General features: G+C 43.5%; 1 protein-coding gene across 1 annotated transcript in view; it reads right to left on the bottom strand.

The window, feature by feature from the left end:
* Positions 1 to 273: 273 nt before the first annotated feature.
* Positions 274 to 22,048, bottom strand: part of CALB1 (calbindin 1) — a 96,836-nt gene continuing 75,061 nt past the window's right edge. The window contains exons 7-11 of the mRNA XM_088471515.1: positions 19,287 to 19,342; positions 9,469 to 9,508; positions 9,318 to 9,371; positions 5,067 to 5,138; positions 274 to 4,770 (exon numbers count right to left, since the gene is read on the bottom strand). Of these exons, the coding sequence (XP_088327641.1) occupies positions 4,657 to 4,770; positions 5,067 to 5,138; positions 9,318 to 9,371; positions 9,469 to 9,508; positions 19,287 to 19,342 (336 nt within the window). The 3' untranslated portion in view covers positions 274 to 4,656. The remainder of the gene's footprint in view (positions 4,771 to 5,066; positions 5,139 to 9,317; positions 9,372 to 9,468; positions 9,509 to 19,286; positions 19,343 to 22,048) is intronic.

The raw sequence follows: 22,048 nt of genomic DNA, 5'->3' as shown, positions 1-22,048 counted from the left end.
CCTTTTTGTGTAATATTGAAGTGTGTTTATGTATAAGAATGACTTGTATAAGACAATGAGTCATTTGGTAGCCCACCAGCACTGCATTTCTGCTGCCCGGGCCCTGGGTTTATAACTCCTTTCCACAATTATAGAAAGAACAAAACAATATAAAAATAAAATAGACCCTGGTTCATGTAATAACTATTTCACTTTTTTCTGGTCACTCCAATACAAGAAGAAGGAGACATGACACAAGAACAGCAATGAGCCCATGACACGGATTTTGTGCATTGAATTTTAATTTGAGGATACAGAGAACATGGTGTAAAATATCAATTTCGCTAGAATAATTGTTACAACCTGCAGATCAGTGCAAGTCACAGAGGAAATGGCTTAATGTAACTCAAATGCTCATCATGTGTGAGATCCATTTACACAGTATCTTTATTAATGGGGCCAAACATGCCTAATATGAATTGGTATTAATGAAATTCTCTTTCCCCCTATGCTCCCGTACACACACTCCCAAAGTCCAGGAACACTGGAAGCTGCCATATTTCATTTAACATCAGATATAATACAGTCAGCTCTCCTGTTGGCACATACACTTTTATGGTTTAATATCCCACTGGGCAAAAATTATAATAGGATTCCAATGCATTCTGCCTGCTAATCTAGGTGATACTGTTTGGGAGCTGGACTTGCTTTCAACATGCAGACCATTAAACTATTTCCAACTGAAAATATAAAGATTGTTAAAAGCATTATAGACATAGTTGTAAAATATATTCTCTGATAATATACTAAAATAGCCCTGTATGCATGTTGAATATCTGTTTTATGTATACTATACACCCTATAATATATTATCTCTTATTGTATCTTATTACACTATGTAGACAAAAATGATTGGACATGCACACGCAAGCAAAATGCAGACCATTGCACACTAGTTCCAAATGGCCATAATGTGGCGGTTTCAACACAAACACCTCGTAGGGAGGCCTGGATGGACCGGCCAGCTCAGAGTCCAGATCTTAATCCCACTGAGGACCTCTGGGATGAATTGGAGCAACGGGTACATTCTAGGCCGACTCGACCTTCTTTAGTGTCACAGTTGGTCACTGTACTTAAGACAGAATGGCAAAACATACCCCAGGCTGTTATCCATGAACTTGTGGATAGTTTGCCAAGAAGGGTGTCTGCAGTAATCACTGCACGTGGTGGACCTACAAAGTACTGATGTCAATAAAATGTTGTTGATCTATTTGCTGGCAGTGTCCAATCACTTTTGTCTACATAGTGCATGCATCTACAGTATAATGTCTCGGTGACTCTTTCATTAGTTGCAATTAACAATACTGTGACCTGTAAATTCACAATAGCATGTTGTTCTTATAAATTTTATTAGTGTAGGATGGCCACCTAAATGTTTCTCATTTACTAAACACTCGCTTTCCAAACTGGATCTTCATTAAAAATATTGTTGGGTGTTACGAGCACCAAGGAGCTTTCCAAGGCTGTCATTGGTCTGTCAGAACTGTCCTGTCCATATAACTTTTCATTAGTAGCAAGTCAGAAAGATTGTGCAGTACAAGCCTGCCAGAATATGGGTGAAAGCTCTATCATCCTTACATTGTACCAACCTTACAATCATCAATAAGACATCACCAAGCTACAATCAATGGTAGGGTACAGAGTAAGTAGTATACTGACTGCACTCAAGCAAATGTACATAATTACACAGGTCCCCCTCTTCCCCGGTGTCTTCTTATGAAGAAGACAGTGTGTTTCATTTTAATCCACAACGTAGGTGGAGCTCAGTGTGAGGAGGTGCAGGGAAAGATGTGAATACTAAAGCTGGGTACACATTAGACGATCAGCAAACGATGCAAAGGTCGTCCTGATTTCCTTTGATCTCCTGGACAAACGATATAGTGCATACAGTACACACTTTGCAATCTTCTAAACAACCAAACAATATATCGTGCGTCATTCGGTCTTTTCATCGTTAACTATATAATGATAACATATTGTCTGGTTGTCCTGCACGATTTTTGGGTAATCGTTGACGAGATCCTGAAATTGACCAGCGTGTAGGGTTGACCTGAAGATGCGATGGACGCCGCCACGAAAGCGCGCATAGTGCATACATGCTTGGTGATTTGAGCGATTTGTCGGTACGTTCCATCGGAATTGGGCTAATCGTTCAAAATATCGTCAAGTGTGTACCCAGTTTCAGGGTGAGATGTATCAAACATTCTAAAGAGATAATGTGGAAAATGACAGAAGCTGATCAGTTGCTATTGGTAACCACTGTTTTTTCTCTTTAGATGGTTTGATACATTTCCCCCTGAATGAGCAACATGATGTAATAATAACTAATTAAGAAAATTACTGTTTAGTAAAGGGAAAGCTTTATGAAGTTTTCTAGGTGGACCAGCCTGAGACACTTTTCAATATTAATGGGGAATTCCATTAGAGTGTCTATATTCTACGTTTTCTTACAGCACTCCAATAATGTCAATTGCATTCTGAGCAAAGGTGAATGAGAGAATAGAGTTGGCAGGCAGCATCCTAGCACCTCTTTCAACCAGTCATTGCTCCGATGCGGGGACAGCTGCTTTTCGGAAGTAGTTCCGTTACTTACCTCCTCCCCGTCGGCCCGGTTATGAATGCGTGGGAGGTAGTGAGAAGGCGGTGTAGGGATCTGCTCAAAACTTTCAGTTTTCTGAGTATGCTGAATATAAGGTAGTCCATTTGGGACCCCTGATGATGAATGGCCCGGTAACTAAAATAAACGGAAACTAGCATTTCCGCATGGTTACCGGGCCATTTATCGATGATGAATAGGCCCCTACAGCTTTTATTTTAGAGAATGCATTAGATAAAATATATCTAGAATCTGATTGGTTGTTATAAGCAACAGAAGGTATCAAGCGTTCTCCCCCAATGAGTCACATGGAAGTCTGTAAGCAGTGATAGGATTCAGATAAGTGCTGAAGTAGTATCAGATTCTGGGCGGAATGTACTAAGCATCACATCCGCGATGCCATACATGCCACCAATTATCTGGTACATACCGGCGATAGTGACCCAGAAGTCCTTCTGGCATCTTTCTGCGTATGCCCAGGGGTAGAGGGGGGGGCATGGGTATAGGGCGTCCCAAAACGAAGCCCAGGCTAAAGATGGCGTTACCCACCAGGACAAAGCACTGGGATGCATTGCATTCCGGTGCTTAGTACAAGTGAGAAATGTGGCAAAACCCCCCAAAACTGCATTTTTCAGTTTAGTACATCCCGCCCTCTTCTGAGTCAAAAGGGCACTTAGGTTTGGATACATCAGCCCTACCTCAAACATTCTAGACATACAGAAAAGTTACATGTGCAAAGGATTCAGAGCCCAGCACAAAATAGAGGCAAATAGAATATATCTTTAAGAACACAAGAAGTTTATCCCTATATGTTATTTATAATCAGTAACTTGTACTAAACAGGAGAGACCCCTAAACACTGCATCAATCAATAATATATATGAAAAATATTTAAATATTTTTCCAATTTGTAACCAATATTTGCTTTAATTGTGCTACAAGCGTATTCGTTGGGTACTTGCTTAAAATTTCTTCAAAGTAAAGAGGAATTGGATATTTGTTATACCAAGTGTAAATTGTTAGGACTAGTTGCATAATCTTCATTAAATTGTAGCAATGACATTATTTGAGAATTGCCTTCAAAAGAAAGGGAAAGGCAACCTGGAGCAAAACCATAAATAAAGGCAGAAACATAAAAAAAAAAAACAGTATTGTTTATTGTTCCCTTAGCCTAAGCGCTTCTCCTAGGGTTATTAATACTGTATATTGCATACAATAATAAGGTAGGTGCTGTTTTGTCTCAAAATTCCATATGTCTTGTCTAAAAATTTACATTATTAGAACAGACTCGATTTTTCAGAACCTTCAAGAACCGATGTTTTAGGGGTCTGATTACACTAAAGTGATACAAGAAGAGGGCAGTCTGCTTTTTGAACCATTTCAACTACATAATAAATCAGTTTAATGCTTCTGTTATGCCAGGGATAAGTATTACCTCCTATCCAGTCTATTTAAAAATCATACCTTAAATTTTTAATCTTGTACTCAAACAAAGGTAGACAACAGGTAGTTGCTGTCGGACCAAAACTGACATCGTCCCCTGTTAGCCTGTGTTTATTCTTGAATAATGACAGTAGCAGCTTTGCAACAGCTTGAGAGCAGTCTAACTGCCTTCGGCTGGTAGGCCATGCTGTGCCTTGTGGTCCCAAAACAATAGAACCGCAGGTTGCCTGTACTTAGAGGGATTGCTAACATATACCTGTTTTGTTTTCATATAACCTGTTTACTTGCAAATAAAAAAAGTATGTTAGCGCATAGCCCCCCTCTTTATTTCTTTTCACAAATATACATTCCATCTCTAACAAAGACATTCTCTTTTTCTTCCTCCCTTTATAGTTACAAAAACTGTACATTACAAACAGTATAGAAACAAACCAAATTATAAAGGAAAAAAAAAAATTGCAGCACATTCTGGCTAATTTTCTATATGCAGTTAGATTTACAGATAAAAAAAGAACTAAGAGACTATTTTTTTTTCTACAGCCCATTGGATACAGTTAGTGGAAGACAGAGGGAGTCGTTTAGTTTTCATCGGCACAAAGGACTAGAGCCAGCTCCGTTCTGTACAGCTTCCCCCCGTCTGATAAGGCCATGATGCTTTTCTTGTATGTTGGAATGCAGTTAATGTCTAGATCCTATTTAAAGAACAGATAAAACCTTGTAATCCAATTGCAGTAGCCATGCGACCATCCCATTTTGCCCACAGATCAATGTGAACTATTGCATTTTATTACAGAAGCAGCACTTTTTGCATTCGTATAGGCTTTTGTATTATTGTTTTGTATCACAGGACTATATTACTTTCTTACACTTTATAAAAGCAACCCAAAAGCTGGATTTGCATACCGGTCACTATGGCACGGTAGACTTAATGTGTTTTCAACACAGTTCTCTCTCTTTATCCTTAATTATAAATAAGTCACAGATATACCTTTTGATTCTTTTCGCAGAGATCTTTCAGCAAGGCGTCCAGTTCATTTTCATCTATATAGCCACTGCCATCCTGCATGATAAATGGAGAGACGGCAAGGGAAAGAGGCGCATTTAATGTGCTCGTAGTCTCAGCTTCATGCAAATGAGCTTAGTGAATACATTTTACTGACACTTTTTTTTTTTTTTTGAGAACCCTGAAGTTTTATGGAGTTCTCTTACTTCATGGAGTCAGGACGTGGCGACCATCAATGAGCTGATAATAGTACGAGTCGGCACTGCAGTTGCTGGGTACATACTATAAGATATACAGGGCCATATTCAATTTGAAGAGAAAAGTCCGTTATCGGCGATAATTTATTGCAGATGACGTCATTTTCGCCATTTTCACTTATACCCATATTCAATTTCAAAGACTTTTTGCAGGTTTTTGTAAAAAAATTGGGATAAGTTTTGACCACTGCTTAGGTGGCGAAAAACAGTGCAGAATTGGGGTTTTGGGGCGCAGAATTGAAAAAAATAACCTACAGCCTTTGGAATGTCCCCTTAAAGTAATCTGTGTCAAAACATTTTAAAAAATTAGCATAGGACACCCCAAAGAAGTGGCTTAATTTTGGGAGTGAACAAAAAAATTGGGGGGACAAACTTAAAAACTAGCGAAATTGACTCAGGGGGGGTCCCCAAGTATGTGGCTGGTGTTTTCTAGAATGCGGGTGGTTGCGACAGATGGATTTTTGAAGAATTTTTAAAAATCACTTTAGGGACTTAAAAATATGCTTGCACCCATTTTCATGTACCCCAAATTTGATGGGACTAGTTATTTTTCCCCCCCAAAAAAACGAAATACTATTCTTCACCACTTCTTCAAAGGCGCATTTATGCACCTGACGCGGCTGTTTAAAAACCCCAATTACCTTCAGCAGGCCAAATCGGTGGTACCCCTAGTGATCCCCCATGTCAGACCATCTTCTAGGGGGTGACAGGCTGATTTCCCCAAAAGTAACAGGACTTTTCAATACTCACCTTTCCACCGGGTCCCGTTTTAGCTGATTCCTAATTGAATATGGGGATAAGCGGGCACGCGTCCGATACTTTATCCCAGGAAAAAACGCAGATGAGAGGTCAGACTTTTCGTCTCAAACTGAATATGGCCCACAGTATGGTACGATATATAATTCCGGGGCGGATCGTAACGATATATCGTGCTTCTTGTAAAGTGTGTACGCCTGATTGCGAGTGCGTGGCGGTCGTTCATCGCTTCGTCCAATCTGCTGTGCTGCCCAGCAGGTGGGACAAAGTGGTGAACGATGTCATGCTGCTATGTGCGGCATGGAACGATACATCGCATCGTCGTAACCGGATCGTGCAGTGTGTACATTCGGCACAATGTATTGTTCCAACGCGTCATTCCATCGCTGGGTACACAAATCGTATAGTGTGTACCCAGCTACACTCATCATCCTAACTACAGAGATTAATTATGGCCAGAAGACTGCAGTAATAATTCCACTCGCACTAGTGAGGTAACTGCGGTAAAATAACCATCTATACAGTAGATCTCATTGCAACGGTTGCAGTGGAAGTTCTGGACATTGCTAGAAAATATGTCCTAAATGAAAAACTTTGCACCCCATATGCTGGTGCCCATCTAACATCCTCTCTTGTATTATTTTTACTTGTGTTTACTAAACATAATGTATCCAAAAAATAAAACATAAAACTGAATAACATTAACCTAAACATCCTGTCAATGCGGCTGTGGTGCCGCAAGTAATAAATTAACTCTTTGTTTAAAGTAAGGTTATTTAGTATGAAATATTTGACCTTGAATTGATTTTAAGGGGAAACTATGGGTGAGATGTATCAAACCTTTGCGAGAGATAGAGTGGGGAAGTTGGCCATAGCAACCAAATAGCTTCTAACTGTCATGTTATACATTGTGATAGTCAGATAAATGACAGTTACAAGCTGATTGGTTGCTAGGGGAAACCTTTCTATCTCTTTCAAAGGTTTAATAGATCATCCCCCTAAAACAGATACACTATTTAAATCAAAATAAAAAAAAACATTTTTTTATATTCTCAATGTCTATGTGTAGAACAATAAGGGCAGATTCAAATCATCCACTAAAACCATGCACAATGTACAGCTGCACAGATTCTTGCCCATTATGGAATGTGAAATTCTTGTTTGTGAGATTCACTGCCTGCATATCCTGAGACGTATTATCCCAAACGGTTCCCAGCTGTGTGTGCTGCATACAGGGGATGTAGTTGGGATCCCAGTACACAGAATGCTGGTGCAGCATCTCGATGCAGGAATCCTGACGAGTGAGAATGCCGGCACCAGCATCCTAGGTGCCAGCGATCTGGGTGGGTGAATATGAGGGTAAAGGTTAGGGGGAGTGTTAGGGTTAGGTTGCAGGGAGGGAGGGTTAGGGGTTAGTGTAGGGGTACTTGCCTTTGGGTGTCGACAGGGGCGTATCTATAATGGGTGCAGGGTGCACGGAACACGGGCCCCTGGGTCCAGGGGGCCCCACACTGCACACCCTGCACCCATAATATTACTTACCTTTCCGGTGTCTCACGTCGGCGCGGGCGTCCGGCGCTGTAAAACGACTGGCAGACATTTTCCAGTCATCGGCGCATGCGCAGTACAGAGACAATGGCCGCCGCGGCAATTTTCCCGGTGACCTGTACATACACTATAGACTCTGGGCACACTCTAGTGCCCAGAGTCTATAACTCCGGCGCTGGCCGCACACAGCTCAGTGCGCTGCCAGCCACTTGGTTGAGAGGAGGGGGCCCGTGTCAGAGACTGCACACGGGCCCCCTCCTCTCTAGAAACATCCCATGGTGTTGGGATGCGGCTGTCGGTATTCTGACCACCGGCATACCGACCGCTGGGATCCCGTACCTAACCCGTATACAGTACTGTATGTTCTGTAGATGTTTTAGGCTCCTAAAGACTTTAAAAAGCAAAGTATTCAAATTTGGAACTCTCAGGTAATTCTTGATTGTTTGTTAGTAGTAAAACTTAATTAATAATAATAATAATAATAATAATAATAATAATAATAATTTGTTTTAATACTAACAAATAATCAAGGAAACAACAAGATTAAACCCTAGCGCAATATAACCTATCCCACCATAATAAAAATTATATATCCACATAAATTGTAATAAAAATAATCAAGAATAATCTGAGTGCCCCAAATCTGGGTACTTTTCTTTCTGTTGTTTACTGATCTACATCCTACTTAGGGGAGCGCCCCATCCACCTCTATAACTTGTATATTACAACAACATACAGTAAGTGGACTGCAGTAATTATTCATATATTAATTTACACACAGTCCTGTGTAAAACCCAAACCAACCCCTGCCACTCCTAAAGACTTCTTGTGATCTGTAATCTTGTAATAGTGCTACAGACAGGGCTGGATTATAGGCAGGGCGACAGGGGCGATCGTCCCGGGGCCCCCACACATAGGGGGCCCCCACACCCTGTCCCCTGCCACTACTACTAAGACCGGAGGAGTACAGCATTTAGCTGTCTCTGCTGCGGTCTTCTGTGATTGCAGCCGGGAAGTGCTCACTGAGCACTTGGGCTCAGAGCGCGGCGCTGCACCGGCCGGTGGGCAGACTGTGCAGTGGGGCTGTACGGCAATGCAGGCGTGACGTCAGAGGTCACGCTGCACAGCCCCACGCCAGCCCACCACCTCAACATCCGCGTCTGAAGCCCGCAGAGTTGAATAGACAGGAGCTGCAGCTGCTGCCTCGGGACTCACTGCTCCTGTGTTATTGCCTCGGCCTGGAGGGTAAGCCCGTTAATGTTTTTTTTTTTTTTTTTAAGTGTGGTGCTGCTGGTTGTGGGGTTGGAGGGGCACACTGGTTGTGTTATTTGTGGGATTGGGGGGGCACACTGTGTTATTTGGGGGGGGCACACTGTGTGTGTTATTTGTGGGGTTGGGGGGGCACACTGTGTGTTGGTTGTGGGGTTGGGGGGGCATGTATTTGTGTGTGTGTGTATATATATATATATATATATATATATATAATTTTGGATCACTGATAGGGGCCCCCACGAGTTTGTTGCCCAGGGGCCCCCACAGACCTTAATCCGGCCCTGGCTACAGATAAGACTGGTGCGCAAAAATAAACACCACAACTAATTCCCAGTAACGGATATACTCTGCATACTGTAATGAATGAAAGGGAAAGCTTTATAGATGACAACCATGCACATACCTTGTCATATAATTCAAAGGCCTGGTTAAATTCTTTGCCACACATCTTGACTCCCTAAAATAATAATAGCAATAGATTTAAAAATATATATTTTGCAGCCATTAAACTCTAATAAAATATTACTATGGACTTTTAGTAATGCGGCTCCTACCTGGAATTTAAGAAGAAAGTTTTCTTGGACCGGCAGTAATCTTTGGGAGAAGCAAAAGTGGCGATGTTATCAAGTGCTAAAAAATGGCAGCAATATTTACAGTGGGGCTGATTCTAAGACGCATGGATCGCTATTCACAGACGCAAATGGTAAGTTGTCGCATATAGCACATATGCGCAGAAGCGAATTTATGCATTTTTTGCGTATGTCCAACCTAATTGGATGCAACTTAGGGCCTGATTCAGACCCGATCGCAAGCGCTGAGCACTCGCAACCGGGTCGATGGTGGCCCAGAGTGCATGTGCACGATGGAGCCGGCTCCGTCGTGCGCATGCGCGAGACCCGGATAGCGATGGGCAATCCGTCGCTCTGGGTCTTGTACCAAAGGGGGCGTGCTGTCATTCAACATCGACAGCACGCCCCCTTTAGTGGGCGTGCCGGGGGGGTGGCTGCCCAAACGGAGGCGTTCTCTTGAGAACGCCTACCGTCTGGGGGCGGCTTCACTGACATCACAAGTGATGTCAGTGGGAGAGCTTTCGGCTCTGTTTGAACCGAAAGCTCTCTGGGGCTTGCGGCAACGAGACCCTACCACAAGGATCTCGTCGCAAGCCCAATGGTCGCGATGGTCTTGACCATCACGACCATCTTCCTGGCCGCTCGCTATAGCTGTGGGTGGTCACCCACAGCTATGCGAGCGGCCAGGAGGCCATTCTAAAATAAAAAAAAGACCGTCCCTGATTCAGAGCGAGCGCTCTGTCAGAGTGACCGGCTCTGAATCAGGGCCTTAGGCCCTGATTCAGAGCCGCTCGTAAGCGGCCGCTCATTTGTTCGGACCGATGTTCGCACATCTGCGCATGCGTACGGTCAGTGCGGCCGAAAATCGTTTGTTCGCTATATAGCTATTTTGAGTGACAGAAGGAGGCGTATGTGGGTGGTAACAGGGGAAGGTGCTTGAAAACGGGGGTGTGGAATTAGATCGCAGGCGTGCTTAAAGGTCAAAACGGGCGTTTTAAGGGAGTGCATAATTAATACAGCAGCGTCATTGACCACGTCACTTGGTTTTTTTTTACTCCGAACTGCTCGCAAAATAGCGGTTGAAAAAACCAGCCACAAGAATAGCGAGCAGTTCATACGCTGTTCGATTTACTCGATTAATCTAATAAATAGCGGACATGACATAGGATGCGAGCGGCCAGGGGGCGTATTTTTCAAAATTACAACTGCAAGTTTTGCTCACTCGTTCAGACTTAGTGGCGTGAACAGACCGCAATTAGCGAACGGTTCATTTGAATAGCCACCCCTTGTTTTAGAACGAACGACCGCAAATAGCGAGCGGCTCTGAATGAGGGCCATAGACAGATCTGTCTTTCCGTGAAATAGGGCGTTTCAGGGCGTGCACTGAGCAGTGACATGCGATTGCACTGAAGCACTCTGGCTTGTGGGTTTGTCATGGGAGTGTTGTGGGCGTGTTTCCAAAGCTTTGTGTGATTCTAAAATGTGCGTACGGGGAAGGAAAGCCTGTTTCTGGGACTGGTGCAAAGGCGAATACTAATGATGATGATTGTGGCGGCTGGCATAAAATCAATGGCAGCACAGGTTTTCGCCTTGCACATGGCCAAACCCCCGCATTAGCTGAACGGATACTGGCATTAGCATAAGATAGTAAATCTGGGTTCCGCCGCTGCCAGCAACTACAGACACTATGCGCGAGACTCAGAATCAGCCCCAGTGAGAGATCCTGTTTGTAACAATCACAAATAAAAAAATTCAAACATTTTAAAAGATATATTTAGCCAAAAGGGAATAATGCGTAACATTCTAAATGGTTAATTAAGTCCCATTTCAGGAGTACATGTAAGATTAAAAAAAAATAAAAAATTTAAAGTTGAATTAATAGGTGCAAGGAGACACCCAAGTGAGATAAGGGTTATACAAGATGTCATATGTCTTAATATATGAAAACCACAAACACCAAGGGGTTTAATTACAAAGCGACGCTTCCGATTGTGTTTATGCCCAATATTTAAAAGGGCAAGCTTTTAATAGCCACGTCTTGCTAGTAACAGCATTGCCCTCGTAAATATCAGGCAGAAACAAGTTCAGAAGTACTTGGTTTTACTACCCGACTCTTTGTAAATAAACCCCCAAGGCTGAACCTGACAGAGATAACACAATAACACTACAAAGTACACAATATTTTGTGGTAAAGACCCTTCATCAAATATTACTAAAAATTAAATGCAAAGTTTATCGTGATCAAACAAGGATTGCCAACTGGTGCCACAGCTGGAAGTGATGATTTGTGTACTATATTCAGTGATAAGCTATGTTCATTGCCTCTATATTAGCATACAACACTATAAGGTTCTACCATGCCATCCTATAAAGCTGTCCAATTGAGCATTTTTTATTATAGGTGATTGCTTAATTCATCACAGGAGCTGGCATACTGTTTCCTGTCCAGTCAGCGCAATGTGGGGCTGATTCTGGTTGGAACGCAGGCAGCTTTGCAATTCCATCATTGTACATATGCAAATGCAGCAGGGGGTGTACGACACCGTCTGCTGCATTTGCGATCCCAGCACTCCGACCGAGGTCACATGGTGGGATCACCATCGCGAAAATCGGCCTCAGCTTACTAAGGCTAGGTGGCTTGCGAGGCTAGCTGGCTAGGTCGACGCAGTCCCTGGCCTTGCCACTCCCAGAAAACGGGGAGGACACGCCCCTGTTTTGGGGAACGGTTAGCAGCCCCCGCATTGCCCCTTACATGCCTCTGCCTGTCAATCAGACAGAGACAGAGAATGGGCTGCGTGCGATTATGCAGGACACTCGCAGAATGTGCCCTGCGCACATGCAGATTCCCGATAATCGCCTATTTGATTGCGTATATAATCACTTCCATGGACAGAGCTGGCCCTTATCGGAGCACGTGTCCCAGCAACGTAGACCCATACATTCCTATGAAAAATAATTCCTAACTGCTGCGATATCCGGCGATAATGCTTCTTAATTTTTGGTGGCTGGCATCTGTTTATAATAAATCTGCCCCTATATCTCTTTTTATCAGAATAAAACACCATTCGCTATACAAAAAAATGACAGCATAGTTGTCCCAGTCATGCAGAAGATCTACGATTACCATAGTTAGAGAGTATTTAATGTCTAGGTAGCACTAATAATGGAGGTAGAGGGTTAAAGCGGTAAGAGGTAGAATATGATTTAATTGAAGAGGTGTTTTATATAATGGGGACTATGGGCCTGATTCTGAGCCGCTTGCAAAAAGCGAGCGCTCGCTCTGAATCAGGGCGGCCGCTTTTTTTTTTAAAAGCCGGCCTCCTGGCCGCTTGCTAAACTGTGGGTGACCAGCCACAGCTTTAGCGAGCGGCCAGGTGATGGTCGCGACTATCGCAACCATCGGGCTTGCGACGAGACCCTTGTAGTAGGGTCTCGTCTGCCCCAATCCCCAGTGAGCTTCCGGCTCTAATAGAGCCGGAAGCTCACTACTGACATCACTGGTGATGTCAGTAGGGCCGCCCACAAATGGCAGGCATTTGTCCAGACACCCCCCCGCCCCGCCTACAAAACAGGGCGACCTGTCGATCAACATCGACAGCCACCCAGTTTGTAGTGAGCCCCGGAGCGAGTGAATTTCTCACTCGCTCCGGGGCTTGCGCACATGCAGTGGGCATGCGTCGCGTGTGCACTGCCCGGCCCATCAACCCGCTTGCGAGCGCATAGCGCTTGCGAGCGGGTCTGAACCAGGTCCTATGTACTAAGCCTGAGAGAGATAAAGTGGACGGAGATAAAGTGCCAACCAATCAGCCCCTGTCATTTTTCAAACAGCCTGTAAAGTGAGTTAGGAGCTGATTGGTTGGTACCTTATCTCCATACACTTTACATCTCTCCAAGGCTTAGCACATAGATTCTAATGCAAGGTAATATCAGTAGGGTAATCAAAGCTATGGAATAAACTTTGTGAAAAAGGTGTGATTGGTGAAACTTAGGCACCTACAGGCTTCAATGAGCTACTTCAGCCCAGAGCCCACCAATATAGGGGCTTATTCATGGGTGAACACATTTGTTCTAAGAACATATGTAGAAAAGGGAAGCGGTATGAAATACCGTCGGCAACGCATGGCCGGGAGTTCCAATACCCGGCAGCGGCAGGCAGACAAATGAAGAGATCCTGGCAGCGGCAGCCCGATAGCGCTGGAAATCCCGATCGTCCGTAGGTGAGTACTTACTAACCTAACCCCCTAACCCTAACCCTCCTTAGGGGTGCCTAACCCTAACCTCCCCCACTGTGCCTAACCCTAATCCCCCCTGTAAGTGCCTAACCCTAACCCCCCCTTCCCCGCTGCCTAAACCTAAGTCCCCCGGGGTGGAGCCTAACCCTAACCTCCCCCCGGGGGTGCCTAACCCTAACCCTCCTTCCCCTAGCCTTACCCTAACCCTCCTTGGGGGTGCCTAACCCTAAGTGTCCCCCGGGAGCCCTAAACCTAACCCCCGCGGGTGTCCGTTTGCGGCGCCCGGCGTCGGAAAAATGACAGGCGTCTAGATTTAGACGCCTGTCATTTAACCCTCGCCGAGATAAAGCAGTCGGGAAGCCGGCTGTCGGGTTTACGTCAGCCGGTTTCCCGATTGGATCCCGTAGAAAAGACACATGTTAAAAATTGTGTATCATTAGATCATCTCTCCTGTAACTGCAAGTGATAGGCCCGTATTCAATTAGACGCGAAAAGCTGCTTTCTGCGAGAAAGTATCGCGGATGACGTCATTTCGCCAAACTTATCTCTGTATTCAGTTCCAATTGCGGAAACTTATCTCTGTATTCAATTCCAAATGCGGAAACTTATCTCTGTATTCAATTCCAAAGACTCTTTGCGTACGCAGAAAGTCAATGCAATGTAATACGTGGAAAAGATTCGCCTCTGAAAGCAGGCAGAAAAAAAAGTGCAGATTTGGGGTGCAAATGTCGGGAAACCACTCAGAACCCTTGGGACAGCCCCCCCAAAAATCCCTAAAAAAAAAAGAGGAACACCCCAACAAAAGACTTTGAAAATGGGGGCGAAAAAGTACAAAGTTGGGGTACAAACATAAAAAGTAGCTAAATAGATTTTTGGGGGTCTACAAGTATGGGGGAGGTGTTTTTTTAATTGCAGGTGCTTGCTGCAGGTGCGTTTTTCACGTTTTTTAAAACATCACTTTAGCGATTTTAAACCATGCTAGCACCCATTTTCAAGTACCGCAAATTCTGCATGACTACTTATTTTCTCTACAAAATATACTGCTTAAATGCTATTCTTCACCACTTGTGCAAAGACGCGATTTAGAAGCAATTGACAGCACTTAAGTACCCCAAATAGCTTTATTAGGGCTATTCGGGGGTATCTATATTGATCCCCAATGTTAGAGCATCTTTTGGGGGTGTCAGGCTCATTTCCCCATTTTTGATAGCACTTTTCGCCTGTTAAAGTTTCGCCGGGACATGTTTTCTCGTCCTTTGGAATTGAGGGTCTCATTCAGACCCGCTCGCGAGCGGTTCTGCTCGCAAGCGGGTCGATGGTACCCGAATGCACATGCGCACGACGGAGGGAACTCCGTCGTGCGCATGCGCGAGACCCGGCGAGTGACGAGGAAGCCGTCGCTCGGGGTCTCGTACCAAAGGGGACGTGCTGTCGATGGTGAGTGACAGCACGTCCCCTTTGGTGGGCGTGCCGGGGGCGTGGCTGCCAGACGGAGGCGTTCCCATGGGAACGCCTACCGCCTGGGTCCGGCCCCACTGACATCAGTAGTGAAGTCAGTGGGAGTGATTTGGCTCTGATAGAGCCAAAATCACTCCAGGGCTTGCGGCAACGAGACCCTACCGCAGGGTCTCGTCGCAAGCCCGATGGTCGCTATGGTCTTGACCATCGCGACCATCATCATGGATGCTCGCTATAGCTGTGGGTGGTAACCCACAGCTATGCGAGCGTTCAAGAGGCCGCTCCAAGTTGAGGTAGGAGGGCCCGGATTCAGAGCGAGCGCTCTTGTCAGAGCGTCCGGCTCTGAATCAGGCCATGAATATGGTGAATAGCGGGGGTGCGCCCGATAAGTTTTCGAGTGTGAAACACGCGATGTAGTCGGAAAGTCAAATAGGCGAAACTGTTACGACTTTTCACCACTAATTGAATACGGCCCATAGTCTTTCAAAAGGAGCATCTACAGAAGCATCTACATATAATTGTGTCACAGTTATGTATACACGCCTCCCTGTCCTGGGCCTATGCTTTTATAGTTTCTTCTAATACATTTGTCCACAGGGGGATAGTCAGCAACTCTCACATAACCACAAACAAAATCCATCTTATTCTGGGATTGCAGAAGAGACGATAGGTACTTTTTCATTAACAGCGACATAATTATGCTGAAAGTATAGCCGTCTCAGTTTTCTATTCTGCTGACTATCTGGTGGCTCATTGTTGAAAGAGCACAGTGTTTTCGAAACAATAGCTGGTTGTATTGAATATCTTAGATCACAGGAAGCATAGTTTCTCAGAATCAAATCACATTATATTTTTATACCTAAGGAGTAGAATTTTACTTTGAAGCTCCTTTTTCATAAGTATAGCTATTTTAGATTGGCAATATGTTGTTGTTTAAGAAGTAGCAATTACTGGAAATTAAAGTAGAAAGATGTATTTTTGCAGAATTTTTAAAAATAACTTTAGGGACTTAAAAATATGCTTACCTGCATGTTCATGTACCCCAAATTTGATAGGAATAGTTATTTTTCCCCCAAAAAATCTAAGTGCTATTCTTCACCACTTCTTCATAGCCGCAAATATGAACTTGCCGTGGCTATTACAAACCCCCGAATTCCTTCAGCAGGCAAAAATGGGGGTACCCATAGTGTAGACATCTTTAAGGGGGGTCCCAGGCACATTTCCAGAAAATTCCCATTTTTTTTCGCAGATCCAAATTCACCGTGTCCCGTTTTCGCTAATTTTAAATTGAATACGGGGATAAGCGGGCACGCGCCCGATACTTTATCCCCACTCTAACCTCCGATGTGGAGCGAAAAGTCCAGCACTGACTTTTCGCTCCCATACTGAATATGCCCCTATGTATGAAATTGAGCACTTACGTTTACAAATTTCTGCACCAGACCAATCAACTTCCGTCGAGTGAATCTCTGAAACAACCCATTACTTCTATCTTTGCTATGACTAATTTATTGTATTAGATGTTGAACAGACAGCTAAGAAGTAAAGGAGTAAGGAGGTGTGAGAGCCAAATACTTATTAGGCTGCATTAAACCGCCAACCACAATATATGATACAGAAAGGAGGTACATTTAAATAGCACTTGCAAGTGCCGTATTTCACTTGGTAGTTATAAATCACAAAACCTATTGTATTATATTCAGTATGGCATTGACACTTTTACATACTGACTATGTTTCTGAATGTACTGTATAAGAATACATTTTCTATCAACTCATATTTCAGGTTAAATATTCATGTGTCGCTGCACCCGATTTTGCCTATGGCATGTTCTGGTAGAGCAGGTGGGGAGGAGGAACACCTGAATGGAATTTAACAAGAAAATATATCATATTCCTACTGGATGTAAACAGTAGATCTGGCCAAAGATCCTACAATTACATTTCATAGCTGCAAACAAAATATAAAAACAGCGCACACATATTTTTTTCATTAGTGAAATTATATTATAATCAAAAAGGCACGAGTAATACAGTAGTTCTTTATGCTGCCTATTATGTTCTGACTTTATTGTATGTAATCATTAAATGTCAAGGTGATTATTACTGGTACCCACACAATGGAAAGCTGAAATCAATATGCCATTTTTACATGGTGTTTAAAATGTATGTTGAAATAATGTGTTGAAACAATTTGTTTCATGAAAATGTACATAAGTGTTATTTATTATGTTGATGTAATATTCCTCCTGTGTAATATTTTCGTTGGTCTATTATGTTTTTTTTAGGTTGTGACTATATGATTGCTATTAATTCACAATAAGAAACTGAAGCTCACATTTTTGGTTCATGGCTGACTTCTTGCCAGTAAGAGCTTGTTGCTGATGAGTGCTGCAACTAATGATAGGTAAGTAATTGCTCCAGTAGCAGCAGATTTCACTATTAGTGACTAATACGACACCCTCAGCTGCCCTTTATTCAAATTTGGTTCTTACCCAATAGAGAAACTCATAATCCCAGCGACCTTCCGCAGTATTTAGATAGGGGAGCCAGTATTGCGTACCTGCTTACCACTTACCTCTCTGTTCTTCCCTTATGAATGTGAGCAGAGGGTGGCACAGTGCAGACAAGCCCTTTTTGGGTAACAGGTCTCCATTTCGCATTCTCCTGTACGTACTCAGGAGAGCATATCAGTCGTCTATATCGCTATTCCATTGGCAGTTATGCCCCAGTTCTTATTCAAGCCTCTCCCTGCAGCCAAATTCTAACCCCTTATTGCCTCCACTCAGGACCGCAACTACAAATGTTACCACTAGGGGCAAGAAAGAAAACTGATACCCTTGCATATCATTTTAATCAGCAGAAGCTGCTTGTGCTAGCTATTCACATCACTGTGTGATTAAGACACATTTGAAGGTAAAAAGTTGCACAAAAGGTGCTCAGCGCTACCGAGTCACGCCATGGCATGGCGCGATTAGAAGGGCTATTTAACGCCGCAAGGAGGCTAGATATATGAGGACACATCTGTACGAGGACTGGTGGGCAGGGAAAAGTGACATACAGTGAGGACCTGGGAGGGAGTGAAGGAAGTTGATTAGATGGGGTACTATGGGAATAGCACAAGGGAGGAGCACAATAAGTTAGCAGTCAGCAGCAGATAATGCCCATCCTCATTGTAAATGTTGTCCTGGTTAATCTGGTGCAGTTAGTTACAGATAGTTTTATTAAGCCACAAATGAATATAACAAAACAACCAAATACGTCCTAGCTTATCCGCCTCTTAATAACAAATAATGCCTCTTTATATGTGGGGGAACCAAATTTCATCCTGTAGCACTGCACTATCACTATCAGCATCTTCAATCAATTAGTGATTAAGGAAGAGATTTATCAAACCTTCTCAATAGTAAAAGTGGAGGTGTTGCTAATAGCAACCAATCAGATTTTAATTATAATTTATTTAACTCTTCTATAAAATTATTGCTAATTGAGCACTTCACTTTACTATCGGGATGCTGCAGTGGGACTGACTGCGCACGTGCGACGTCCATTGCTGGGGAGGATTATCACAGAACTCTCTCCTGATAAGTTTGGCAATCTGTAGTGCATGGACAACAACAGCTAATGCCATCTGAACATAGTGTTAGCTGCCAGCAGTGCCAGGACCAAGCTCCGAAATGGCAAGTTCTGAAATGCCACAATTTCAATTTAAGGTAAACTACAGCTGACCTGTATACAATGTACCTAAGACCTTAATTCAAACATAACTCCCCCATTGGTGAATATACTGTACAATGAATCATTGCAAACTGAAATATGAGCATGTTCACCGTCCGTGGTTATGTTCATACAGGTATATTGACAGAATTGTTAATTGAAAACCCAGATAGACATCGCCATGCAGACTACACAGCAAAATGCTGCTTATCAGTCTTGACAATACTGTAATTTTTAATATTTAGGAACATTAGAACCAAATTAACATTGTTGTACAAAATATTTAGTACAAAATATTTATTATACTGCATTTATATATATATATATATATATATATATATATATATATATATATATGTATATATATATATGAAGCGTGTTACAGATATTGCCTTACCTTGCCATTTCTGTAAGTCCCAGTTTTCCATCATTATTTGAATCAAACATTCTAAGCTGCAAAAAAATAAAAAAAAATCTTTTAGAAAAACCTTTATTTTAATTATACAGCTTGGGTCATATTGATTTTCTGCTTATGAAGGTTAAAGTTAATGTATGAAATGCTGAACCCATTGTACAGTATAGTCAAGGCTGGGTGTAGAGTGATTGTCCACCAATGAGGCCTCATCAGCCTGACATCAATGAACTCATACGCTGGGAGATAGGCATAGTGGATCCTTGCAGTGCATCTAACCAACAAGTTTAGCTATTTAGGGTGTTTTTATTTACAACATAGACCTTTAGGATATATTCTATTTAAGGATCCATGCCGGCAGACAGGAAGCCGGACGTCAGGATACCGACGCCGGAATCCCGACGCCTGTCAGAATGCCGACGCTAGCATCCCGAAGGGATCAAGATACTGATGTTGGCATCGCAACCGCGCCTGCATTCCAAAGGTAAGCATGTGGGTTAAGCTTAGGGTTAGCCCGGGATGGGGGGTGTTAGGTTTAGGGACCTGCCGGGGTGAGAGTTAAGCACCGACCGTGGAGGGTTAGGGTTAGGCTGCGGGGAGGGTGGGTTCGTATAGGCACCACCAGTGGGGAGTTTAGGGCTAGGCACCGACCGGGGAAGGGATAGGGGGTGGAGAGGGGGAGGGTTAGGTTACTTACCGGTCTTTATCGGGAACATCACCATCAGGATGCCGCTGTGGGTCTTCTGACCGCCACCATGCCGTCCGCCGGTATATCATACTGATTACTTCCATTTAATAAAAATGAGGGATAAAAAGTCCACAAAGGCACCCAAGACAAGCATGCAGTCCTTGTTACTGTGCCTGTTTCCATACTTTATCTACCATAAAGTATGGAAACAGGTACAATCTACCATGATTGGAGCAATTTCAGAGATTTGTGAATTGTTTCTCAATGGCAATTTCATAACGCCCACTGGTCACTATTTGCAAAGCCTCCATCCTCAGCGCAGATAGGAAAGTCGAGCAGGCGGGTCCTAGGACCTCAGTGAGAGGTCTAACCTCTGGCATGTGCTACTTCACTGTGCTGTATTTCCAAGACCAACACTGTTTACATCAATAAATAAATACATGTAAAAAAGGTTCACATAAGGCTCACATATAATGCATTGTATAACAAAAAATACAATCCAACAGACAGCATGCCCGTCAAGAGCAAGCATGGGCCTGGGTACTGAAGGGGACGTGGCCTAAATGCGGGAGGCGTGGCTACACCCCTTAGGAAAAAAATTATAATATTTGCGCACTGAGGAAGGGGGCGCTGTGAACCCTTCAGCCCGGCACTAATCCAGGTGGGCGATCGCTACTCCCTACAGGCAGAGAGAAGACTACTGCTGCATCCCAGCACACTGACAGAGGTGACTGCTGACAGATAGGAGGGAAGGGGGGCGGTGTCGAACCCAGGCCCCTCCAACAAGCCCGGGTAATTAGTACCCCCCCTTCCCAGCAAATCATCAACAAGCCCCAGTGTTAGACAGCCTATTCACTCTATGTGGGGGAATTGTTAAAAGAACAGCATGCCAGCCCCCCTCCTCCCTTCCCTCCCAATACCACAGAGATTATTCCTGATTTTCCAATCCTGCTTGAGCCATAACTATCTAGATTTGTGCCCCCAGGAATAGCAATTTTCGGAGTTCAGTAATCTCAAGCCATTTCTTTCACCGGCAGTTATTGAATGACCGACTACTTGTATAATTCCCCATAGAGACACCAGCTATACACAGACAAGCTTGAGGCTGGTTTTGACAATAACTGGAGTACCTCAATCAGGGGGAACGGGGGTCGTTTTATTTATTATTTTCATATTCAAATCCTAGAGAAAATTACAGTTATTGCAGTTTATAGACACAATTTGGCTGAAAACGGCAAACAAAATTTTGGGGTCTCCAAGAAACCTTAATTATGATAAAGGCCTCACATGTGTCCCAGATGGCACAGGACAGATTAGACCGGCCTGAAAATACGTCACTTACAACACACATTCCACTAGAATAATTCCACCAAAATTAGGGGCCTATTCATCAAACGATAAATGGCCTGGTAACCATGCGGAAACAAGCAACATCTTCAGATGGCACTTTTTCTCGGATCCCCGCTCCTTCCTATGGGAAGGAGTTCCGAGGATGCGAAGAGGGATCTTTCCGTCGCCTCCTCACCAGCGGCTTTGCGCATGTGTGACCCGAGGTCACGCATACGTTGCCGGGATGATGGGGAGCAGGTAAGTAACACAGCTACAGAAGTAGCTGTGATACTTTCCATGGGGACAACTGCTTTTCGGAGCAGTTGTCCCCTCACCGGAGCAATGATGAATTGCTTCAGTGTCAGCCTTCCCCCGCTGCGAGTTCAAAACTTCATCATCGGAGGCCATACGGTCTTCGATGATGAATAGGCCCCTTAGCTTGAAACGACCCAAGTGATGTTAATGTTTGTATACACAGTATCTGTATTCTGTATAAAGAGTGACTTCACAGCGTCATCACTGAGCTCAGTTGGAAAACCTACAATATTATAAAGAATAGAACACAGTCTACTGTAAGTTATAATGAATAGGATGTAGTCATTAGGTCATAATGTTGACATTCTGAATATCATACAACACCCATAATGAATATTAGTCATCTTGGAATTGTGTGATCTGTATAAAAACAATTACCATTTAGTCCCATGCTTTTATATGGTCACTTCTTGAT

This window comes from Taudactylus pleione, unplaced genomic scaffold (assembly GCF_031769625.1).
Source record: "Taudactylus pleione unplaced genomic scaffold, aTauple2 ptg000114l, whole genome shotgun sequence".
Lineage (NCBI taxonomy): Eukaryota > Metazoa > Chordata > Amphibia > Anura > Myobatrachidae > Taudactylus > Taudactylus pleione.
This window is presented reverse-complemented; position numbering and strand designations above follow the sequence as displayed.